Source organism: Impatiens glandulifera, chromosome 1 (assembly GCF_907164915.1).
Source record: "Impatiens glandulifera chromosome 1, dImpGla2.1, whole genome shotgun sequence".
Classification (NCBI taxonomy): domain Eukaryota; kingdom Viridiplantae; phylum Streptophyta; class Magnoliopsida; order Ericales; family Balsaminaceae; genus Impatiens; species Impatiens glandulifera.
In genome coordinates this window covers 128,538,886-128,560,526 of record NC_061862.1, presented here as the reverse complement: position 1 = coordinate 128,560,526, position 21,641 = coordinate 128,538,886, and the positions used below count along the sequence as shown (strand labels likewise).

Here is a 21,641-nt window from a genome sequence, read left to right as displayed (position 1 = left end):
AACAAAACGGTCTGGCTGAGAGAAGAAACCGAACTCTCAAGGAAGCTGCAAGGTCAATGATAGCCGATTCGGGTATCGCTCAAAAGTTTTGAGCTGAGGCTATCAATACCGCATGTTACACCCAAAACCGATCTTTAGTAACTAAACGTTTTTCCAAAACTCCTTTTGAAATATACTATGATCGAATTCCAAACATACGCTATTTTCGAATTTTTGGTAGTAAATGTTTTGTTCACAACAACGGCAAAAATTATTTGACCGTTTTTGATGCTAAATCCGATGAGGGAATAATGTTGGGATATTCAGCTGTAAGTAAACAGCCCGCGTTGTTTTTGATGAAACGATTGAACGAAACACTGCTCTACCCTTCGACCTTCACAACAGAATGGAAAACATCAATATCTATTCTGATGATGAAGATGAGGTTCCGGTTTTTAGACGATTTATCAATGACCAAGCGGTTGATGCTGAACCTCAGCCTGCTCAAGCTGCCTTACCGCAGAAAGTTGACTTTTCAGTTTCGACTGAAGAAATCGGTCGGTCTGACTCTGTTCAGCCTCCCGATTAGTCTAACCTTGATCAGCCAACCGAAAGTTTGATAGACACGTCTCGGATAAACCTCAAAAGGAACAAAAATCATCCTCTTAAACTAGTAATAGGTAACATATCCTCACCCGTCCGAACTAGGCAACAAAATTTGGAACACTATGAAAACTCCGCTTTCATATCACAAATTGAGCAGAAAAAGGTGGATGAAGCATGGGAAGATCCCGATTGGATCCTAGCAATGCAAGAGAAATTAAACAAGTTTGAGAGAAATAAAGTATGGTACCTAGTTCCTAGACCGAAAAATAAACCGGTTATAGGAACACGATGGGTATTTAGAAATAAACTCAATGAAGACGGTTTAGTTACGAGGAACAAGGCCCGGTTAGTGGCTCAAGGCTACAAACAGGAAGAAGGCATTGATTTTGAAGAATCATTTTCCCCTGTAGCTAGACTTGAGGCCATTAGAATATTTTTAGCATATGCAGCTTTCAAAAATTTCAAAGTTTTTTAAATGGATATTAAAAGCGCTTTTCTAAATGATAAGGTAAATGAGGAGGTGTATGTTAATCAACCTCTAGGTTTCAAAAATCCAGAACACGAAAATCATGTTTACCGGCTGAACAAGGCCCTTTACGGTTTGAAACAGGCTCCAAGAGCCTGGTACGATACGTTAACACAATTCTTATTTGATCACAAATTTACAATAGGTTCAGTCGATAAAACACTTTTCAAATTTGAGAAAAAGGAACACCTATTACTTGTTCAAATATATGTTGATAATATTATTTTTGGATCAACCGATCCAAAACTATGTGATAAATTCTCAAAAATGATGACTGACCAATTTCAAATGAGTATGATGGGAAAATTGAGTTTTTTCCTAGGACTTCAGGTTAAGCTGATTGAAGCAGGAACGTTCATAAGCCAACCAAAGTACACAGCCGAACTACTGAAGATGTTTGGAATGGATACATGCGCCGAGGCGGCTACACCAATGAGTCCTTCCGTAAAGTTAGACAAAGAGGAGGATGGTCAAGCCGTTGACATCACAGCATATCGGGGAATGATTGGATCCCTGCTCTACCTAACAGCCAGCCGGCCGGACATCCTGTTTGTGGTTGGAGTATGCGGGAGATTCCAAGCCAATTCAAAGCAATCACATTATACCGCGGCTAAAAGAATATTGAAATATCTGAAGGGAACTCAACACGTGGGACTTTGGTAACCAAAAGACTCAAGTTTCAATCTCATAAGTTACTCAAACTCGGATTATGCAGGATGCAAAATCGATAGAAAGAGTACAAGTGGAACCTACCAATTCCTGGGTGACCGGCTCGTTACTTGGAGCAGCAAGAAATAGACCTCAGTTGCAACGTCAACCGCAGAGGCAAAGTATATAGCAGCCGGAAGATGCTGTGCACAACTCCTCTGGATCCAACAACAACTAAGGGACTTTGGCGTAGTAGCTGAGGAATCACCAATATTTTGTGACAACACTAGCGCGATAGCGATTACATACAATTCGGTGTTGCACTCAAGAACGAAGCATATTGATATAAGACACCATTTCATCCGGGAGAATGTTCAGGAGAAACACATCCGGTTGGAATATGTCTCAACTGAGCAACAAGTAGCAGACATCTTTACCAAACCGTTGCAGAAAGCTAAGTTTTCTCATTTCAGAAATATTCTAAGATTTACTGATGTTAAGCAACTTATACCATGATCATACATACTGCTTACATACATAATTATGAAAATCCGGGATATGTGTTCAGAGAAAAGCTCTCGCTTCTCAAACCATATTCAAATAGTCCATTGAAAATTCAAGGATGCTAACTGGGAGGAAGTCTCCGGTTATGCCTGATCACTTCTAGATGTCAAATCGCGTGTATATTTACTACACGGTTGAAATGACCTGGTAAAAGTGGATATACTTAATCCAAAGCTGAACAAATGTTGATATGATTCAACATTTCTTCACATCGGAATAAAATATCCAACTAAAATCGGTCATGGAAAACCGATTAGTACAAATGCACTCCGGTTTAGATGAATTGAACTTTTCGGTTAATTTGAGACGACTAACCGTGTTTTCGTGCAAAACCTTGAGAAATGAAGCCTGTAACTAATAAAATAGTTTACCTCAATCGAGATGACGACATGTGTCCATCATCAAGAGAGGGAGACTCACATCTTGTCAATAGATTTTTGTCGTCATGAATATCTTGGTAATAATTACCTTTGCATTGGAAATAAACATTATACACTTCAATAAGTTAAAGCCTATTAACTAATTGATGACATCACTAAGCATGCTTAACCTATTGATCTAGCCGAACCCCTGGCTATATAAACAACCCTCAAATTTTCACAACTGTTCACAAAAATCTACTATTCACAAAACTATCTTGAGCTTAAACTACCTCAAGAACATGAACTCCGACCCACTCGCAAAGAAAATTCTCTTGGCTGATTTCAACTCGATTTATCAATACGAAGATCACGATGTCAAAGAAATGTTCTTAGCCGTTGAAAGAAGCGGGCTAAGAGGATTTCTGGAAAACAGATTCATCCTCGACTACCTAGTAGTCGATGAATTCTTCCAGATTGCAAAGGAAGTGCACCGAGACATAATCGTTGCACGAGTTTACGGTCAGTCCTTTCTATTCAGCGAGACGGATTTCGCTGAATACTACGGTTTGCCCACTGAAGGGGTAACCGATCTAACCTACTCCCCGGTGATCATTGAGGAAATGTGTCATCGGTTCTCCAACTCTGACATCCCGGTTAGACCCTGGGGTGCTAAAAGCCAACTCTCTCACAAGTACCAGCTTCTATGTGAGATTCTGGGAAAGTCTGATCTGGGTAGAGAGAAGAGCTACTACTACACCCAAAGGCTCTTCGAGATGATGATTGCCGTTACGGTTGGGACACCGGTAAACTGGTCCTGGATCATCTTCAGTAACCTGAAGAATTTGATTCTCTCAAACAAAACCGGCTATGCACCTCAGCTAAGCAGTTTCTGTGCTAGTCTGGATATCCACTCCGGACTTTTCGTCACTCTCCATCCGAAGCACGTGCTAACGAAGGAGAGAATCCAAGAGCTGATCGACCGGTGGGAAGCAACTAAGGCCAAGAGGAATCAAGCGGCCGGGTCATCAAACGTTTAACTCTTCCTCATCTCCTTTATCCTTTCCCAAGCCGGTAATTTTGTTGTACTACCGGTTTAGTACTTTGCATTAATGAAGACCATTTCTTCCTTCCTCAATCAAAAACAAAGAAATCCTAAAGTAAATAACCAACATTAAATTCGCCGTATCAAAACAAATCAAATCACTCTTGGAAACAGAAATATTCGCTTTCAAGAAGCATGCCTGATCCGATTAGACTAGACATACCCTTATCCTCTTGAAAATTGATAAGGCATTTATGACCAGACATAAACGGTCTGATTTTTCAAAATATTCTCATTTAATGCATCCAACCGCTCACGCTATAAAAGGGGACTTAATCCCTCCTCTTCAAACACACTTTCAATACTCTTCTCTCTCTAAGCTTGAAAGTTCAAAGAACTCTGTTCGATTCTCAATCTCTTTCTTCTCCAAAATGAATGCTGAACTACGAAACACAATCATAGTTAACTTCCAAGAAATAAGAAATGCCCGGTTTCACGAAAGCATATTCCAACCGATCGTAGAATCGGGGCTACAAGAATTTCTTGAAGGATCAGACACCATTCTCGAAGATGAGGTCTACGAGTTCTTCAACAACGGGCATATTCTTAATGATGGTAGCATTCAGACCATCATTAACGGGAAATTTCTTTGGCTTACCGAAGAACACTTTGCTCTATTCTTCGACCTTCCAACCGAAGGATTCTCAGACTTCCCAACGCCGTTCTTCCCGGCTAAGGAAGACTACGCCTATATCTTCTCCTCCTCCATCGAACTGGTCGCCGACCACGGGGATAAGGACAACCTCGCTCCTCAATACCAAGTCTTTCATGACTTGGTTCAGCGGTCTATCATGGGCCGAATGCCCAACCAAAACTATAACCCAGAGGCTTTCGACATCATGATAGTCATCGTCCGAAAATCGCCCATCAATTGGGCTTCCTACCTCTTCACAAATTTGAAGAAGCTCATCACCGCTCCAAGGGGAAGGATCGGTTTCGCTCCACAAATCACTCGATTTTTGGAGGATCATCGCCGCAACCTCGGGCCCGGTGTTCCTGTCGGACCGGCCAACACCCTAACTTTATCCATGCTAGATAGATGGATATCGAGGATTGAGGAACGAACACCCGACAACACCGTGAACAAATGGCTTGTCAGAATGATCGATGGGGATTGGATCGATCTAGTTTAATCTATTTGTATTTTATGGTTTTCTGGTCATTGTGTTTTACGACCGGAAAACCACTTCATTATTCTATGTCTTGGATTCATCCATAAAATTTCCCATTTCTAAAAGTCTCCGGTTTTTCACATTACATTTCTTTCTGGTTTTGATCTGAATAAACAAAGGACTCCATGTTAAATGAAACTTCCGGTTAATAAGCTTCCGGTAAATCAAGATCACAAATAAAGTTCGAAAACTTACCCCCCACGGTTTTTACCACGCATAAATTACTGCCCATAGTATTCTCCGCATTTACCGCCGAAAGTTACTGCAGTAACTTTTGGAGGGAAAGTTGGCGCCAAAAACATAACCAAGTGACGGTTCACCTTCTAACCGCTCAAAACCGCCTCCTATATAAGTTCAAAACAGTCCATTTTCTACACAAGCTTTCGCTCTTTAAAATTTTAAAATCTTTAAAATCTCTCTGACTTCCGATCATCGTTGTTCTTCATCTTCTTCATTCACAAAATCATCATGGATCTAGTTAAAACACCCTTTCAATACATGTTGCAGGTCGATTTCAGCGACATCGGACGAACACGCTGCGAAAGAGAACAAGGCCGTGCTGCAATCGCTAAGGGATTCAGGATTAGAAACGTATTTGTTTGGTCCATTCATCGTGCACCCGACGGAAGTTATGGAGTTTCTGGCGACAGCGACTCTAACGAAGAGGACGGTCTCCGCTACCGTGAACGGTAGAGCGGTTAACATCACGGAGGAGATCTTTTCTGAAGCACTCGGTTTGCCAAATATCGTGCTGGACTTCAAAACAAGTTTGACAGACGCAGAATCCAACGCGGTCCGGTTAATTGTATCGACTGACGACAAGGATCTAGTAACTCACTCAAGCCGGAAGAACAAACTCAAGCCAGAGTTCAAATGGCTGCTAAACATAATCTCAAGATCACTTCAGGGTAGAGGAGGAAACATCGATAACCTAACCAAGCTGAAGTTGAAGATGATGATGGCGATTGTCCGTAGTGACAAGATCGATTGGGGAACCGTTCTATTCGAACAGTTTTGGGAAATGGTGGTAAAGAAGGATGGCCGGGTTCAGGCCTATGCAATGCAAATAGTGAAGATTCTTAAGTCCTTAATGTGGAACTCGGTGAAGGTGAACCGCTTCCATCCGCCAATGTTCTTAACTCTGAGCAAATGAGGAAGAAAACTGCTAAAGCGGCTAGGCCAAAGTCCTCCAGAACAAAGTCATCAAAAGGAACCAGCTCATCCGCACCGGCTGGTGAAAGTTCGAAACAAGAAGATCCCATAGGGAAGGCGGTTCAAGCCGAGGCTTCTCAGAAGAAAAAGGAAAGGAGTAAGACGTCCGCGAAGAAGAGCTCCAACAAATCGGCAGACTCCGAGAAACTCTCTCCTCGGATCATTCACCAAAAAGAACCGCAGACATCTTTCAGCCCACTCCCATCAACACAGTCCATCCCATTCCAGTCGACTCTCCATCATCAAGGCAAACTGAACCCTCGGGGATCCAAGAAACCAAGTCAGCATCGAAGGAGGCAGAAGAGGTTAGTATTCATTCTGAAAACTCCAAGTCCCCGAACAAGAAACTCAATGAAATAATGGTTGAAGTAGGTTTAAGAACCTCAGAGATTATAGTGGACGTGGTCCAAACTCTACATCATGAAACCGAAGACGACGTAACAAGTCTTCTCAAGCCAACTGATCAGGTTGAGATACCCGGTCAGAATGAAATCCATCCGGTCGAAGAAACGGCCAACACTGAGAACATCATCCCTCCGGCTTAGGAGGGAAATATTGAAGAAAAAGAACCATCCGGTTCGGCGGGGAACAAATACGTTCGAACCGAAACAACGCTCCAATCGGCTCAATACGGGCCAGTCGATTCAACAATCTTACCTGAAGGTCCATCTCAGGTTAGCAAAGGAAAAGAAGTCCTAATTGAGGATTCTTAGGCAAAAGGAAAAAGTGCATTGCAAACCGGTTCACAAGCTGAGATTGTAACCGAAGCTGAGGTCCCCATTTCAGCAGAAGAAGAGGAGGAGATGTATCAGAAGTTCCTTCTAAACATGAACAAAGAAGCTGAAGAGATGGCCTCATCATACCACTTATGGGTCAAGCTACGTTGTGAAACAAAGCTATCAGACATGATCCCCGATATGAGCGGCAACAAGCACTAGGAGAAACTGTTGGAATTAGAAGAAGAGGCTCTCAAGCTAACAGGTACCGACGTTATTCAAACCGCATACACCAAAACTTTGGCGATACATGAATACGCACGGCTACATGCAGTAGAAGATGCCTTGAGAGAGGCAGAAGGGGCAACACTAACTCCAATGGAGTCAATAATGTTTGAGCGGTTTCACACGGTGCGTAATAAACTCATTCAAAGTGTTGACCGGCTCAAAGCAGAATGGAAGGACGAATGAAAACACGTCTTAACTCATGTCGATCTCTATCAAAGCAAACCCTTCTTTGTTACCGGAGAGTCCTCCAAAACAGAAAAAAACCGGAGCAGTGCCCCTCCACAGACTGATAAGACTCCGGAACTTGAGCAAGTAAAGGAAATAATGGTTGGTACAATCATCTATTGTCTTCACAAGTACAACATTGCTACCGATGAGAAGATTGCAACCGTTGAAACCAATTTGACAGAAACTATCCGGGCATCCATTCAATCTGAAATTGCCAACACCACTCAAACATCGATCAAGTCGATGATAGATGAAACCTTGCAAACATCAATTAAGTCAATGATCTCCGAATCCGTTCAAATCGCAACCGCTCCTTTGATAGACATGATGCAGGCCATGGCCGCTCAGATTGAGGAGCTGTCCAAACTTCAAGTCAACAAAACTCAAGCGCAGATTAGTTCTGATGCCGAAACTGTCAAGAAACTTCAAGACGAAGAAAAGGAGAGGGAACGGTTAAGGAAGGAAATTGAAGACAAAGATCATGAGTTTGCCAAGAAATGCAATGATGAAGAAAAATCCGCCCTACAAGAATCCACACCGGCTCAAGCCTCGCACTCTATGAAAACAAGGAATAAGAACAAACGAAAAGCGGTTGCGGCTGTAATAAAGCTGGCGGAACGAAGCGGTCTAGGAGAAATTCAACCGGTCGGACTAAACGAGGAACCTCTTGACGAAGAAGAAGAAGAGAATATCAAACAACTTAACCGGCGAAAGAAGAAAGCAGTCAAATATTCAATTGCAATTCCAAGTACCAGGCCGATTGTTGCTCAACCGTCTCGCCCACCAAGACCAGTAAGTGGCGGTTTTAGATTCGGCAAACGAACTCCCGGCATCTCAAGTGTATGTACCGGATGGCAATTCGATACTGAACGAAGAGAGAGGGAATGGAAGGCGAGGGAAGAAGAAGAAAGGAAGCGGAAGGAGAAAGAAAATGAAAAGGGGGGATCATCCAATCCTTAGTTTATTTTCTTTCTGATGAACAATTTATCTGTGTTTGGTTTTATTTCAGAACTCAATCACCTTTTATCATATTTTAAAGTACTTATTTCACTAAACATCCTTTGAAAAATCAAAATATGTTTTGAAATTTTTCTTAAACAGAAATACATCAAATAGGGAGAAATTGTTAAACAGATTTTTCAAACCAGCCATACATTACAAGTTTTGAATAATTATTCTAAATAATCAAAAAGGGAGAAATTGATAGAAAAATTAAGTAAGTTAATTTTCAAACCGGCCATACATTACAAGTTTTGAATATTTATTCTAAATAATCAAAAAGGGAGAAATTGATAAAAAAAATTAAGTAAAGTTAATTTTTGGAACCGGCCAGAAAACAAAACAACTATTAACTTCTATGTGCAGGAACAAATCGAATTGCATAAACTGGCTGGAGCCGCATAAACCGGCTGAAGAACACTTCAAAGAAATCCAGTTCCAAGTGATCAAGTCAAGATCAAGGGAAACCGGTTTCAACATTCTCAAGGGACCAGCTAGCAAAGAAAAGTCTACATCCCAACCGGACTATACTATGTAAGAGTCAACCGGAAACTAAAAGCTACAAAGATGACGTAATATGACGAAATAGACGTGTCTCGGAGAAATAAAAGAAGATAAGATCCGATCAGAAGCATGCGATAAAAATAATGAATATTTACTGATCCGACCTCGACAGCCGGAGGGTGCATGCCTGACACGTGTTCGAATCTGCAAACTGGCTACGTCATCTTTACTTGAGGAGTATTTGCATGCTTTCCAAGTGTTAGGAAGGTGAAACGTGCAAGCAACCTCTCTGCACCGTCGTGACTCTGAATTTACCAATCCCACGGTGAGAGAATAAAGTGACCGTTGGAAGACTCTTCACTATAAAAGGAAGACGAAGCGACCTCATTAATGACAAGTTACGAAAATCTTAGAGAGATAAAGAAATCTCACGCGCGATCCAAAATCTTTGTATCATTTACCGAAAGCTATTGTTGTGTTGTGTTATTGTATTACATCAAGAGTGAGTTGGTTTAACCGGCGAGTAGTAAGTTAAGGCTCGATCGGCAGTGTAATTGTTGTAAACTTGAAAGTTAGTGGAGATCCTTCTCATAACCTGAGAAGAAGGGGTGACGTAGGAGGGTTTGCTCCGAACATCCATAAAAAAATCTTGTCTCGTGTCATTTCTTTTATTCCCGGCTTATTCACTTAACCTAACCACAAACCAAGACAATCTTACTCCTTAGATCAAAAACCGGTCCACTCATATTTCTAAAACCGACTCCTCCTAAACATCATCTAAGTCGCATACGTTGCTTCAGACTGAAACAAACATTTCCGCCTTTGTACCCGGTTCAAGAGTCTGACAGTTTGCGAAATGCTGAGAACGGTCATAGTCTCTAACCAGACTATCACCAAAGTGTGTTGCGTGTTGTAAGCGGCCACCCTTCTAGAAACCGGAAACACCCCGGTCCTCCAAGAGCGTCCCCGATCCTAACAGAGAGTTCTTCACGACTTACAAGGCTGGAGATCTTGGTACAGTGAAGATGGGTAATACTAGTCACTCAAGCATTGTGGGTATTGGTGATATTTGTTTGCAGACAGAGCTAGGATATCAGTTAACACTTAAAGATGTGCGACATATTCCTGATTTGCGTCTAAACTTGATATCAGGTGATGCATTGGACAAAGATGGATTCAAGCATTATCTTGGTAGTGGAAAATGGAAGCTCAGTAAGGGATCAATGATTGTAGTAAAAGGGAAGTCATGGCACTCCTTATACTGAAACCATTTGAAGATACTCAAGAATGGGTTGTATGCAGTACAAGCTGAAAGCTCTTTAAATCTGTGGCATCAACATCTCGGCCACATGAGTGAGAAAGGGTTACGAATTCTAGTGAGGAAGCTTCACATCCCCTCAACTAAAGATGAGGTTCTAGATCTATGCGACTACTGCCTATTTGGTAAGCAACACAAAGTCTCTTTTACTCAAACATCAGAAAGGAAACATAATGTGCTGGACTTTGTTTATTCTGATGTGTGTGGTCCTTTTGAGGAGGAGTCATTGGGTGGCAATCGATACTTATAACATTTATTGATGATGCATCTAGAAAGGTGTGGGTTTATTTTATGAGAACGAAAGACCATGTATTTAATTACTTTCAAGAGTTCCATGTCATGGTAGAAAGAGAGATAGACAATAAGCTGAAATGACTTCGCTCTGTAACGGAGGAAAGTATATTTCCAATGAGTTTAAAGTATATTGTGTAAAATATGGAATTCGATATGAGAAAACAGTGCCTGGAACTCCACAACACAATGGTGTGGCTGAGAGAATGAATCGCACCATTGTAGAAAAGGTGAGATGCATGTTGAAGATGACAAAGTTGCCAAAACAGTTTTGGGCATAAGCAGTTAGCACAACTTGCTATCACATAAACAGGTCAACCTCTGTACCTTTGAAGTTTGAAATACCAGAAAGTGTATGGTCTAAGAAGAATATTTCATACTCGCATCTAAGGGTGTTTGGATGCAAACATATGTGCATATTTTAAAGGAGCAAAGATCCAAGTTGGATTATAAAGCAATTCTATGTATTTTCCTTGGGTATGGAAATGAGGAATTTGAGTACAGATTATGGGACCCAAAAAAGAAGAGAATTGTTAGATGCAGAGATGTTGTGTTCTTCGAGAGTTAGAATGGGATAAATCTAGAAATCATTGAGAAGTCAGAGAGAGTTGATGAGTCCATAGAACTCATACCAATTCCTTCACATGCACAGCAACAGTAACCGATGAAGATGAACATAATGAAGAAGTCACTGAGAAAACCTCTGACATGAATGATAGTAATGATGATGAGACTGTTTATGATGTTCTTGAGTAGGGGAGCAACATCATCAAGAGGAGCCAGAAGAGCCTCCATTAAGAAGGTCTAAGAGAGAGCACCAACCTTCTAAAAGGTACCCTTTTTCAGAGTATATTCTATTGATAGAAGAAGGAGAACTAAAATGTTTTCAGGAGGCACAAGTTCATAAAGACAAAGTTAAGTGGCAAAATGCAATGAAATATGAGATGAAGTCATTGCAAGAAATGGACACATATGAGCTGGTGGAACTTCTAAGGGCCGATAGGCATTGAGAAACAAATGGGTGTTCAAGCTAAAGAGAGATGAAGATGGGTGTTCAAGCTCGACTTATTGTAAAGGGTTTTGGACAAAAATAGGGCATCACTTTGAGGAGATTTTCTCACCAGTGGTAAAGATGAATTCCATTCGTACAGTGTTAGGTCTAGTAGCTAACTTAGACCTTGAGCTTGAGCAACTTGATGTAAAAACTGCATTTCTTCATGGTAACTTCGAAGAAGAGATCTACATGGTGCAACCAGAAGGTTTTGAAGTGAAAGAAAAGAAGAACATGGTTTGCAAATTGAAGAAAAGTCTATACGGTTTGAAACAAACTCCGAGACAGTGGTACAAGAATTTTGACTCTTTTATGATGAGTCATGGGTACTAGAGAACCAAGGTAGATCCGTGTGTTTACTTCAAAAGATTTTATAATGGAATGTTTCTGATCCTTTTACTTTATGTTGATGATATGTTGATTGTAGGACATAATGCTGAGAAAATAGCGATGTTGAAGAAGGAGATGTCCAGGACATTTGATATGAAGAACATGGGCCAAGCACGTCAGATATTGGGAATGCAGATTACTCGTGACATAAAGGCTAAGAGACTTTGGTTGTCACAAGAGAAGTACATTGAAAGGGTGCTTGAAAGATTCAACATGCAAGGAGCAAATGAAGTAAGTTGTCCACTTCCTAGACATTTTAAATTGAGCAAGAAGATGTGTCCATCAACAGAGAAAGAAAATGATGAAATGTCAAATGTTCCATACTCCTCAGTTGTGGGGAGTTTGATGTATGCAATGGTTTGCACTAGGCCAGATATAGCGCATGCAGTCGGTGTTGTAAGTAGGTTCTTCTCTAATCCAGGAAAACAACATTGGGAAGTAGTGAAGTGGATTCTTAGATATCTAAGAGGCACATCCAATTTGTGTTTGAGTTTTGGAAATGATGAAACTGTGTTAGAAGGTTACACAGATGCTGATATGGCTGGAGATATAGATCACAGAAAATCCACTTCGGGTTATGTGTTTACTTTTGCAGGGGGAGCCGTGTCATGGCAATCCAAGTTGAAGAAATGTGTGGCTTTATCAACAACAGAAGAAGAATACATTGCAACAACTGAAGTTGGTAAGGAGTTATTATGGATGATTAGATTTCTCCTAGAGCTTGGTATACAACAAGAAGATGCAATTGTTTTCTGTGATAGCCAGAGTGCCATAAATTTGAGCAAGAATGCTACATATCATTCCAGAAGTAAGCATATTTATGTGAGGTTTCATTGGTTAAGAGATGTAATAGAAAACCAGCAGATGAAGTTGAAGAAAATCCACACGGATAAGAACCCATCAGACATGTTTACGAAGATTGTTCCAAAAGACAAGCTCGAGCTCTGTTGTCGGCTTGTCAGCATGAATACTAAGTGATGACTTGAAGATTGGTGTACCTCTCTCTATGGGATGGAGGGGGAGATTGTTGGGCCTTTTGGGTCTAGGCCAATCAGGCAGTTAATTAAATGAGAAAAACCTAAGAATGTTTCTCATTCTATCACTTCTAGAGAGAGAATACATTTTACAAAGAAGAGAAGAAATAGAGGAGAAGAAACAAAGGAAGAAGATGAGAAGGAGAAGTAGATCTCTTACATTTTCACCTTCATGTTCTAATCTCTTGTTGTCTTATATTTAGACTAGATTAAGTTTGAATGAAATTGGTTTTCTCTGTTTGTATACCTCAACTTTGGGTTTAAGTTGAGAAGAACATTTGTATATGTTTCTTGTTTATAGTGAAATTTGCTGGTTGGCCCCATGGTTTTTTACCCTCCAGGTTGAGAGGGTTTTTCACGTAAATCTGGTGTTATTTTGTTTTGTGCTTGATCTTCTGTTTTAGACTTGGATAACCTGTGCATTTACCCATCTCACATTGCTAGATTACAGTATAAAAGTAATATTCGTTTCAAAATTCCCAACAGTTCTAAGACCATCAATTCATCCCAGAGATTCTTGATCTTGGAAAAATATTTTTCAAGACTTGATGTACCCTATCTCAGGTTACTAATGGCCTTCTGGATCTGATAAGCTTGTGGACCGTTGTTTTCTTTATATCGTTCTTTGATATCAAGCCATAAGTCCAACGATGTGGTTGTGGAAGAATAGTTTGATTTAATCTCATCCGACACAGTGTTCAGAATCCAAGAACGGACTAAACAGTTCATTTTTCGCCATTTATCAAACAATTCTGATTCTTTTGGTACAACTAAAGATCCATCAATAAACCCTAACTTTGATTTCGCTTCTAGCGCTAATTGCATTCCACTACTCCAACCAATATAATTTCCACCATTAAAAATAGTAGTACATATAATCGCTCCTGTATGACCTGACTTACGCATCGTTAGCACATCATTTTCGTCTTTCTTCTTTCTAGACATTCTTGATCTTTCGCCGTTCGAACTATTTGTTGAAGAAGATGTAAGGTAATCGCTGGAAGAAGAATCGTCAATGTTAATCTGAGTCTCTTCTTCGTCTTCTTGATTTCGACGAGCATCTAGCTCTGATACCATGTGAAGTTTCTGAACTTTGGATTGATTTGTTGAATTAGGTTTGAGAAGAATGAAGAAGCTGATTTAGAAAAACATGAATGGCTTTGGGAGCCTTCGATCCCTTTTATTAATGTAATAAATCTGTTACAGTCCCTGAAATATCTATCAGGTTTTAATAAGTCTATAAACTTATAAAAACATATAATATAAACATATTTTTACAGTAACAAAGTACGATGCAATGCATATGCACATAAGTTGAATCTAAAGAGTGAACATCTCTTTTGTGATTGGAAAAGAAAACATAGAGTTGTTATATAAACATTTATTTAGTTTCTTATTTATTCATTAAATTTGTGTGGGTGTTGGCTCAATGGGAGGTGCGACATTAGGGAAAGATCTTCAATAGTTAAGGGATCTTCCTAGAATCAACCATTTCACCTAAAATTGACGTGGTTTTTGTATTTAATTATGCTGTCTACGAAGCACTCCGACATCTTATAATTATTTATTTTTACATTAATGTTCTGAAATCAAATTTAAATACTTCAATCTTTCTTTTTGTTATTTGCAATTATTTCCCCTGAACTTTCTATTGCTGCTCATTTCTCATCCTTTGATGAGTAGATTCTATTAACTTGCTTATTTGGAATTGAAATTTGATTAATAGATATTTAATTATTGACTTTTTAAAAGAGGTGTGTATGAAATTATATAATAATTTGAGAATTGAAATTTATAATTTTGATTTTAAATATTTAGTTTAAGTATTGATAATACATTAAATAAAATAATAGTAAAATAAATTTAAGAATAATAACAACATCTAAAATAGATTTACCAGCTCATAATTATTAACTACACAAATTTATGTCTTAACATAAACATTGGTGGACTCCACATTAAAGTTTAAACTACAATATGTGAAGCATCGCACGATTTTATGCGCTAGAAAAAAACGGTTTTATGTGCTTATAAAAATCAATTTTGGTGTAGTGATTGAAGAGTGAAAAATGTATTTATTGCTTCTCTATATTTTGTAACATTTGTGTGGTAAATAACAAATAGCTTATGTTTATTTCATAAATAGGGAGGAAATTAGTTAATACAATATTTTTAATAACATATTTGATTGATTTGGGAGGATATGAGAATTATAAAACAAATAAACATGTCTTCCTAATTCAGCGTTTTGCATTATTATTACTAATTTATTTTGTCGTGTGGATGTGTTTTCGGAATTTACAATAAAATAAGATGAATAATCATTAAATAAAAAATAAATTATATTAAAAACCAAGAACATGTTACATCCCATTTAAAAAAACCATAAAAACTAATAAGAAATGCCATCACAATTATTCAACTTCTTTTTTCTTAAACTACAACAACAACAAATAAAAAAAAAGTCCTTGAAAAAAAAGAAGGAAATGAAACAAATCACATCTTTCAAAGTTTCAGATCCAAATCAAGTTCACCTCCACCATCACCTTCCACAGATCCATTAACAAGATTGAGAAAGCCTGCATCCATAGTGCTATTCCCATGGGGATTCAGTGGCTCTGAAAGATACCTCGACACACCTCCTCCATGGTTCCTAATACTTCCCGGGAACCTAAATGGTGGTGCAATATTGATGTTATTGCCTCCACCACTGCCACTACCACCACCACCATTAATGTTTGCATGATACACTCCAGTACTCCTAAACCTACTTGAGTATAGTGGTTGTGGGGACACATAGTTGTGAGGCATGATTGGGGATCTTGGACTAGAAAAGGACAAAAAAATTGATCCATTATGATTGTTTGACCCATTAAATGGAGGCCCATTGGTATAAGAACCCATTTGAAACCCTAAAGGAAATGGCTTATTAGTGTATCTTAACCTTAATGGAGAAGTTCTGTTTAATGCGGAAGAAAACATAGGTGAATGGTGATGGGTGTAAGGGTAGTGACGATATGCGGGAGGAGGGGACTAGTAATACCTATGCAACTCAAATTCCTTGTTTACGAGGTCACGCTCACGCTTATGCAAAGTTTGGTGCCCTCCCAAAGCACGGAAATCCGAGAAAGATAGGTTACAATAGTCGCAAGAGAAAAACCTTTTCTGAGAAGGTAACTCTACCTTATTTTCCTCCAAGAGAGAGGAGGAATCCAACACACTAGAGCCAACCGGGTTGTGTTCACTCAAGGGTTCCATGTTAAGAACCGGCTCAGATCCAGTGGTTGGACCTTCCACAACATCGTCTCCCTCCTTCACTTCATGAATTCCCTCCATCTTCTAAAAATATTTTTCTCTCGATGTTAGGAAGGAAGATGATATATGTGAGTGTGAAGAGACTAATGTATTTTACAATATATATATACACTAAGACTATCCACAGCAGGGTATCAAATTTTTTCATTTAATACCTGGCCACGTCAACTTAACACCTATTTTAACACCCACTTTTTAACATATCCTACAGCAGAGTGTTATTCAAGGTGATGGGTGTAAGGGTAGTGACGGTATGCGGGAGGAGGGAACTGATAATACCTACGCAACTCAAATTCCTTGTTTACAAGGTCACGCTCACGCTTATGCAAAGTTTGGTTCCCTCCCAAAGCACGGAAATCCAAGAAAGATAGATTAAAATAGTCGCAAGAGAAAGACCTTTTTTGAGATGGTAACTCTACCTTATTTTCCTCCAAGAGAGAGGAGGAATCCAACACACTAGAGCCAACCGGGTTGTGTTCATTCAAGGGTTCCATGTTAAGAACCGGCTCAGATCCAGTGGTTGAACCTTCCATAACAACATCGTCTCCCTCCTTCACTTCATGACTGCCCTCCATCTTCTAAAAATATTTTTCTCTCGATGTTAGGAAGGAAAATGATATGTGTGAGTGTGAAGAGACTAAGGTGTTTTACAATATATATATACACTAAGACTATCCACAGCAGGGTATCAAATTTTTTCATTTAATACCTTGCCACGTCAGCTTAACACTTATTTTAACACCCACTTTTTAGCATATCCTACAGTAGAGTGTTATTCAAGGTGATGTGTGTAAGGGTAGTGATGGTATGCAGGAGGAGGGGACTGGTAATACCTACGCAACTCAAATTCTTTGTTTACGAGGTCACGCTCACGCTTATGCAAAGTTTGGTGCCCTCCCAAAGCACGGAAATCCTAGAAAGATAGGTTACAATAGTCGCAAGAGAAAGATCTTTTCTGAGAAGGTAACTCTACCTTATTTTCCTCCAAGAGAGAGGAGGAATCCAACACACTAGAGCCAACCAGGTTGTGTTCATTCAAGGGTTCCATGTTAAGAACCCACTCAGATCCAGTGGTTGGACCTTCCACAACAACATCGTCTCCCTCCTTCACTTCATGACTGCCCTCCATCTTCTAAAAATATTTTTCTCTTGATGTTAGGAAGGAAGATGATATGTGTGAGTGTGAAGAGACTAAGTTGTTTTACAATATATATATACACTAAGAATATCCACAGCAGGGTATCAATTTTTTTCATTTAATACCCTGCCACGTCAGTTTAACACCTATTTTAACACCCACTTTTTAGCATATCCTAAATCAGAGTGTTATTTAAGGTATCAAAATTATTTTCACTTTCTCTCACTTCTACATCATTTATACATAATTTCTTTTACGTGATCGATTGTTTCGCCTTTGAAGCTCTTCGAGAATTTCTTTTTGCCTTTTGAGTAAAGATTCCTCCAACTCCCATTGTTGTTGAATCTCTTCGAGATTGAAAAGGTTTGGGGGAATATCCATATGATGATATGAAGAAAGGTGATACAAACAAGAATGATAATATGGTGGAAAATTTCAGAAATTTTTTGGTGTACAAATGACACAAACCAAATCTCTATTTATAGATCTCTAAAAATAAAAAATAATGATATATATATATATATATATATATATATATATATATTGATCAATTATTAAGCAAAAGTGTATTTAAAAAAGAAAACAAAAACAAAAAAGTAACCACCAGCGCTGCCACTTGGAATGCTGTGATTGGGCCACATCAAATTTGGTCCCGTATCAAAATTTGATACCCATATTTTTACACTTAATTTTGATACTTTGCTGCACCATTTGATATTATTTTAACACCCATTTGATACCTTATTTGACACCCTGCTGTGGATAGTCTAAAGAGTTTAAGAGCATTATTGTAAAAAATCTCTACACTAATTGATGAAAAGATATTATACCATAAAGAGATTTTTTATATTTGAAGATAGTAAAAATCTAAAGATTCTTACAAGATAATTCCCAAATAATATCCATCCTAATTACACATGAAGAGAGTTTGAATTATTTTTTATTTACATTTACAAATAACAAGATGTTAAAATGTGTTACAATTTCTCAAATAAAACTATATATGAAAATGTTCAAAACGACATTTAATTTTCAATAAAAGTAAATTAATATTTTTTTTAATGTTTATCTATACTAACAAAAAAGGAAGAAGTTTAATGGTAATAAAGGAGGCCAGATTTTTAATCAAAATAGAATTCTATGCCAATTAATACAGTTCTTTTATTTTTCTAACAATTTTATAAGTTTATTGAAAAATCAAGAATCATGAAAAATGTGATGGTATAATGACTTTAGAACTGTAAAGACAAACAAAAATGGATGAACGAAAAGAAAATAATTATAAAAATACATTAAACGAATTAAGTTTAGAGAAACGACATCTAAAAAACGTGATTATATTATTTCCCAATATCCTAAATAAAATAAAATCTTCATTTCAAATACGACAAACAACACATTAAACAGGGCTTCTATGACTTTAAAAAATGATACAATATTGGCTCAATATAGCTTAATAAAACACATTCCAAACATAATTTTTTATATACTCTTTACTTCAAACATTATTACTTACTTTTAAGAGAAACCATATCCAAGAAACGTGGGTGTGTATAGTATAGTACTTTATTAAAATTAAAAATTAGACAATATTGGCTCAATAAAGCTTTAACATAAACATTTCAATGGTTAATAAAATTAATAAAAAAAATCAAACATTATTACCTATTCTTTTCTATTTATTTGAGAAATAATCAATATGAATACCTAAAATACAGATAAATTAAATAATTACATGATTTTAATATCTATTAACATCTTAAATTAAGCATCAAGTTCATTAGAGATGCTGAAAATATTCTTCAAATTAAGTATCAAGTTGATCCAAGCCGCATCCCATACAGTTTCTTCATTTTAAATACCCACAAATAACATATTTAATTTTAAATACGAAAAACAATATATTTAACCAAGATTTTGTTACATTATAAAAATTAAAGTAGATAATATTGGAAAATATAACTTAACAAAAACAACTCACTAAAAAAGTTAATGTGACAAAAGTGGTTTCGAAGAAATTAAAAATTACGTGTTTTATTTCATGTTAAAACGTTTTAAGTTGGAGTGAATTAATATTATGTTTGTGATAATTCTAACTTTCAATAATAAAAATAACTTAACAAAAATATTTTAGTGGCAAGTAAAATTCTATCAGTTTTTATTTACTCTCTATTTCAAATCTTATTATTTAATTTTTCAAAATTAATTGAGAAATACATAAAAAGATATAAATTAAATAGAGTTATATTTATTAGGTTAAAAGAAACAACATCTAAAAATGGTTGTGTATATCAAAACATCTCAAACTAAGAACTAGGTTCATGAAAGCCGTATTCCAACAACTTTCTTCAAATTAAGCAAAAGGTTAATTAAAGTGACATTCTATAAACTTTGTTCATTTAAAATAATATAAACAATACATTCAACCAATAACCAATCTTCTTTTACTTTATAAAAAATAAAAATTAAACAAGCTCAATATAGTTGAACAAAAACTATATAGTGGCTAGTAAAATTCGTCATTTTTTATTTACTATTTACTTATTATGGATTGGATATGTGCTACTTAGAAGATATCCTGATAGAAGATTTGAATTTGACACAAAGATTTGAATTCCAAGTTATCTTACAACATTTATAAGACGAGGTCCTCCTGAATCCATTAAATTCATTTATTTCAATATCCTATGCATAAATTAGATGCATGAAAGTATTAAAAATGACTTCTATACCTAGACCCATGATATGAACATATACAATATATTAATATATGATATATAGGAATAAAGATGCAGGATTCAATACATAAAAACATGATAGGAACGCATATTATTTGAGTCTAGACACATGATGAAAATTTGAATTATCTAAACCAAAGTGCATGTTACGAATGAGAATGATTTGAACTTAGATGCATGTTAGGATCTGGATGTCTTTCAACTTAGATTTCAAATAAAAATGGAAACAAAAACGGTTTTATCTATGAATGACAAATATTTTCATTTTCGCATTTCATTACCAAAAACATTATTTTTTCGAGTTTCTCATAGAGAAAACGTAATAGTAACTCTAAAAAGTCTAAGCTATCTTAATCAGATATTTAAATTTGTGTAATTATTTTTTGGTAACTAAATTTAATTCTAAAGAGTTAGAGTATGTAAAGATTTTAAATTTACTTTAAGAGATTATTGATTAAAATAAAGAGACTCAAATGGGTTGCTCTTTATTTTTAAATGTAGAATCTTTAATACCTTCTCTCAAGTAAAATACGGAGGCACATTGCGAATTTGTTATGTAATAATACAAATCGGTTTGATGCAAGTTGTTTAGTGAGGATATCGATAATCTGATCATCCGTAAGTATGTATTGGACGAAGATATATTAATGAGCAACATGTTCACGAACTAAATGAAAATCAATCTCTATATGTTTTGTATGAGCATGAAAAAATTGGATTGGCTGAGAGAAATCCATCACCATTGTTGTGACGTCATAGAGTGGGAAGGTTGAGGAGGGGAGATGCAAAGTTAACGTATCAAGACTTGGAGTCGGATGAGTTTGTAGTGTCAGGAGATGAACTCAATATTTAGACTCGGTATTAGACTAATCAATGACATGTTCTTTCTTTGAATTCTAAGAGATAAGATTGTCACCAAGAAAATATACAATAGCCAATTGTGGAAGAATGATTGGCCAAACAACCAACTCAATTGTAGTTTGAATAGGTAGATAAATCGAGAGAAGATGGTGGATGAGTTAGAGGTCAATAATGAGGAGTATGACAAAGATATCATAGAATTCTTTTTAGTGCATACCATTGAGTTGTGATAAGAGAGGACGTGAATTGGAAAGTAAAGTTCACAACAAAGGCTAGTTCAGGTATTGGAGAGCAACAACAATGCCGCACTACATAAATGGATCAGGAAGAGTGTTTTCATCGTAATGAGATAAAGATGACTAAGAAAAAATTAGCGTATTAAGAGATTTTGAGTTATTCATATTGACTTAGATAAGAATGTCATGAATATAATTTGATTGAGAGAGAAAAATATCGGGAGTAGATTGATGAACTTCAATTAAAAAAAAATAGTGTAGTGTACCTAAATCTTTTAGGGGAGAAATGTGATTAAGTTGAGAGATTATGAAGGAGATATGAAGGATGAATGACTATTGAATATAATATTATTCACATAGACA

At 37.1% G+C, this 21,641-nt stretch overlaps 2 protein-coding genes across 2 annotated transcripts; both read right to left on the bottom strand.

Annotated features, from left to right (window-relative positions):
• Window positions 1-15,495: 15,495 nt before the first annotated feature.
• LOC124943020 (zinc finger protein 6-like) lies at window positions 15,496-16,326 on the bottom strand. The gene is made up of 2 exons (XM_047483590.1): window positions 16,034-16,326; window positions 15,496-15,949 (listed from the first exon to the last, which is right to left on the bottom strand). Exons 1-2 carry the CDS (start codon window positions 16,324-16,326, stop codon window positions 15,496-15,498), a joined length of 747 nt encoding a protein of 248 aa, XP_047339546.1.
• A 197-nt stretch (window positions 16,327-16,523) lies between these two features.
• On the bottom strand, window positions 16,524-16,880 carry LOC124943013 (zinc finger protein GIS-like). The gene has a single exon (XM_047483584.1). The coding sequence runs from the start codon at window positions 16,878-16,880 to the stop codon at window positions 16,524-16,526; it is 357 nt and encodes a 118-aa protein (XP_047339540.1).
• Window positions 16,881-21,641: the final 4,761 nt, after the last annotated feature.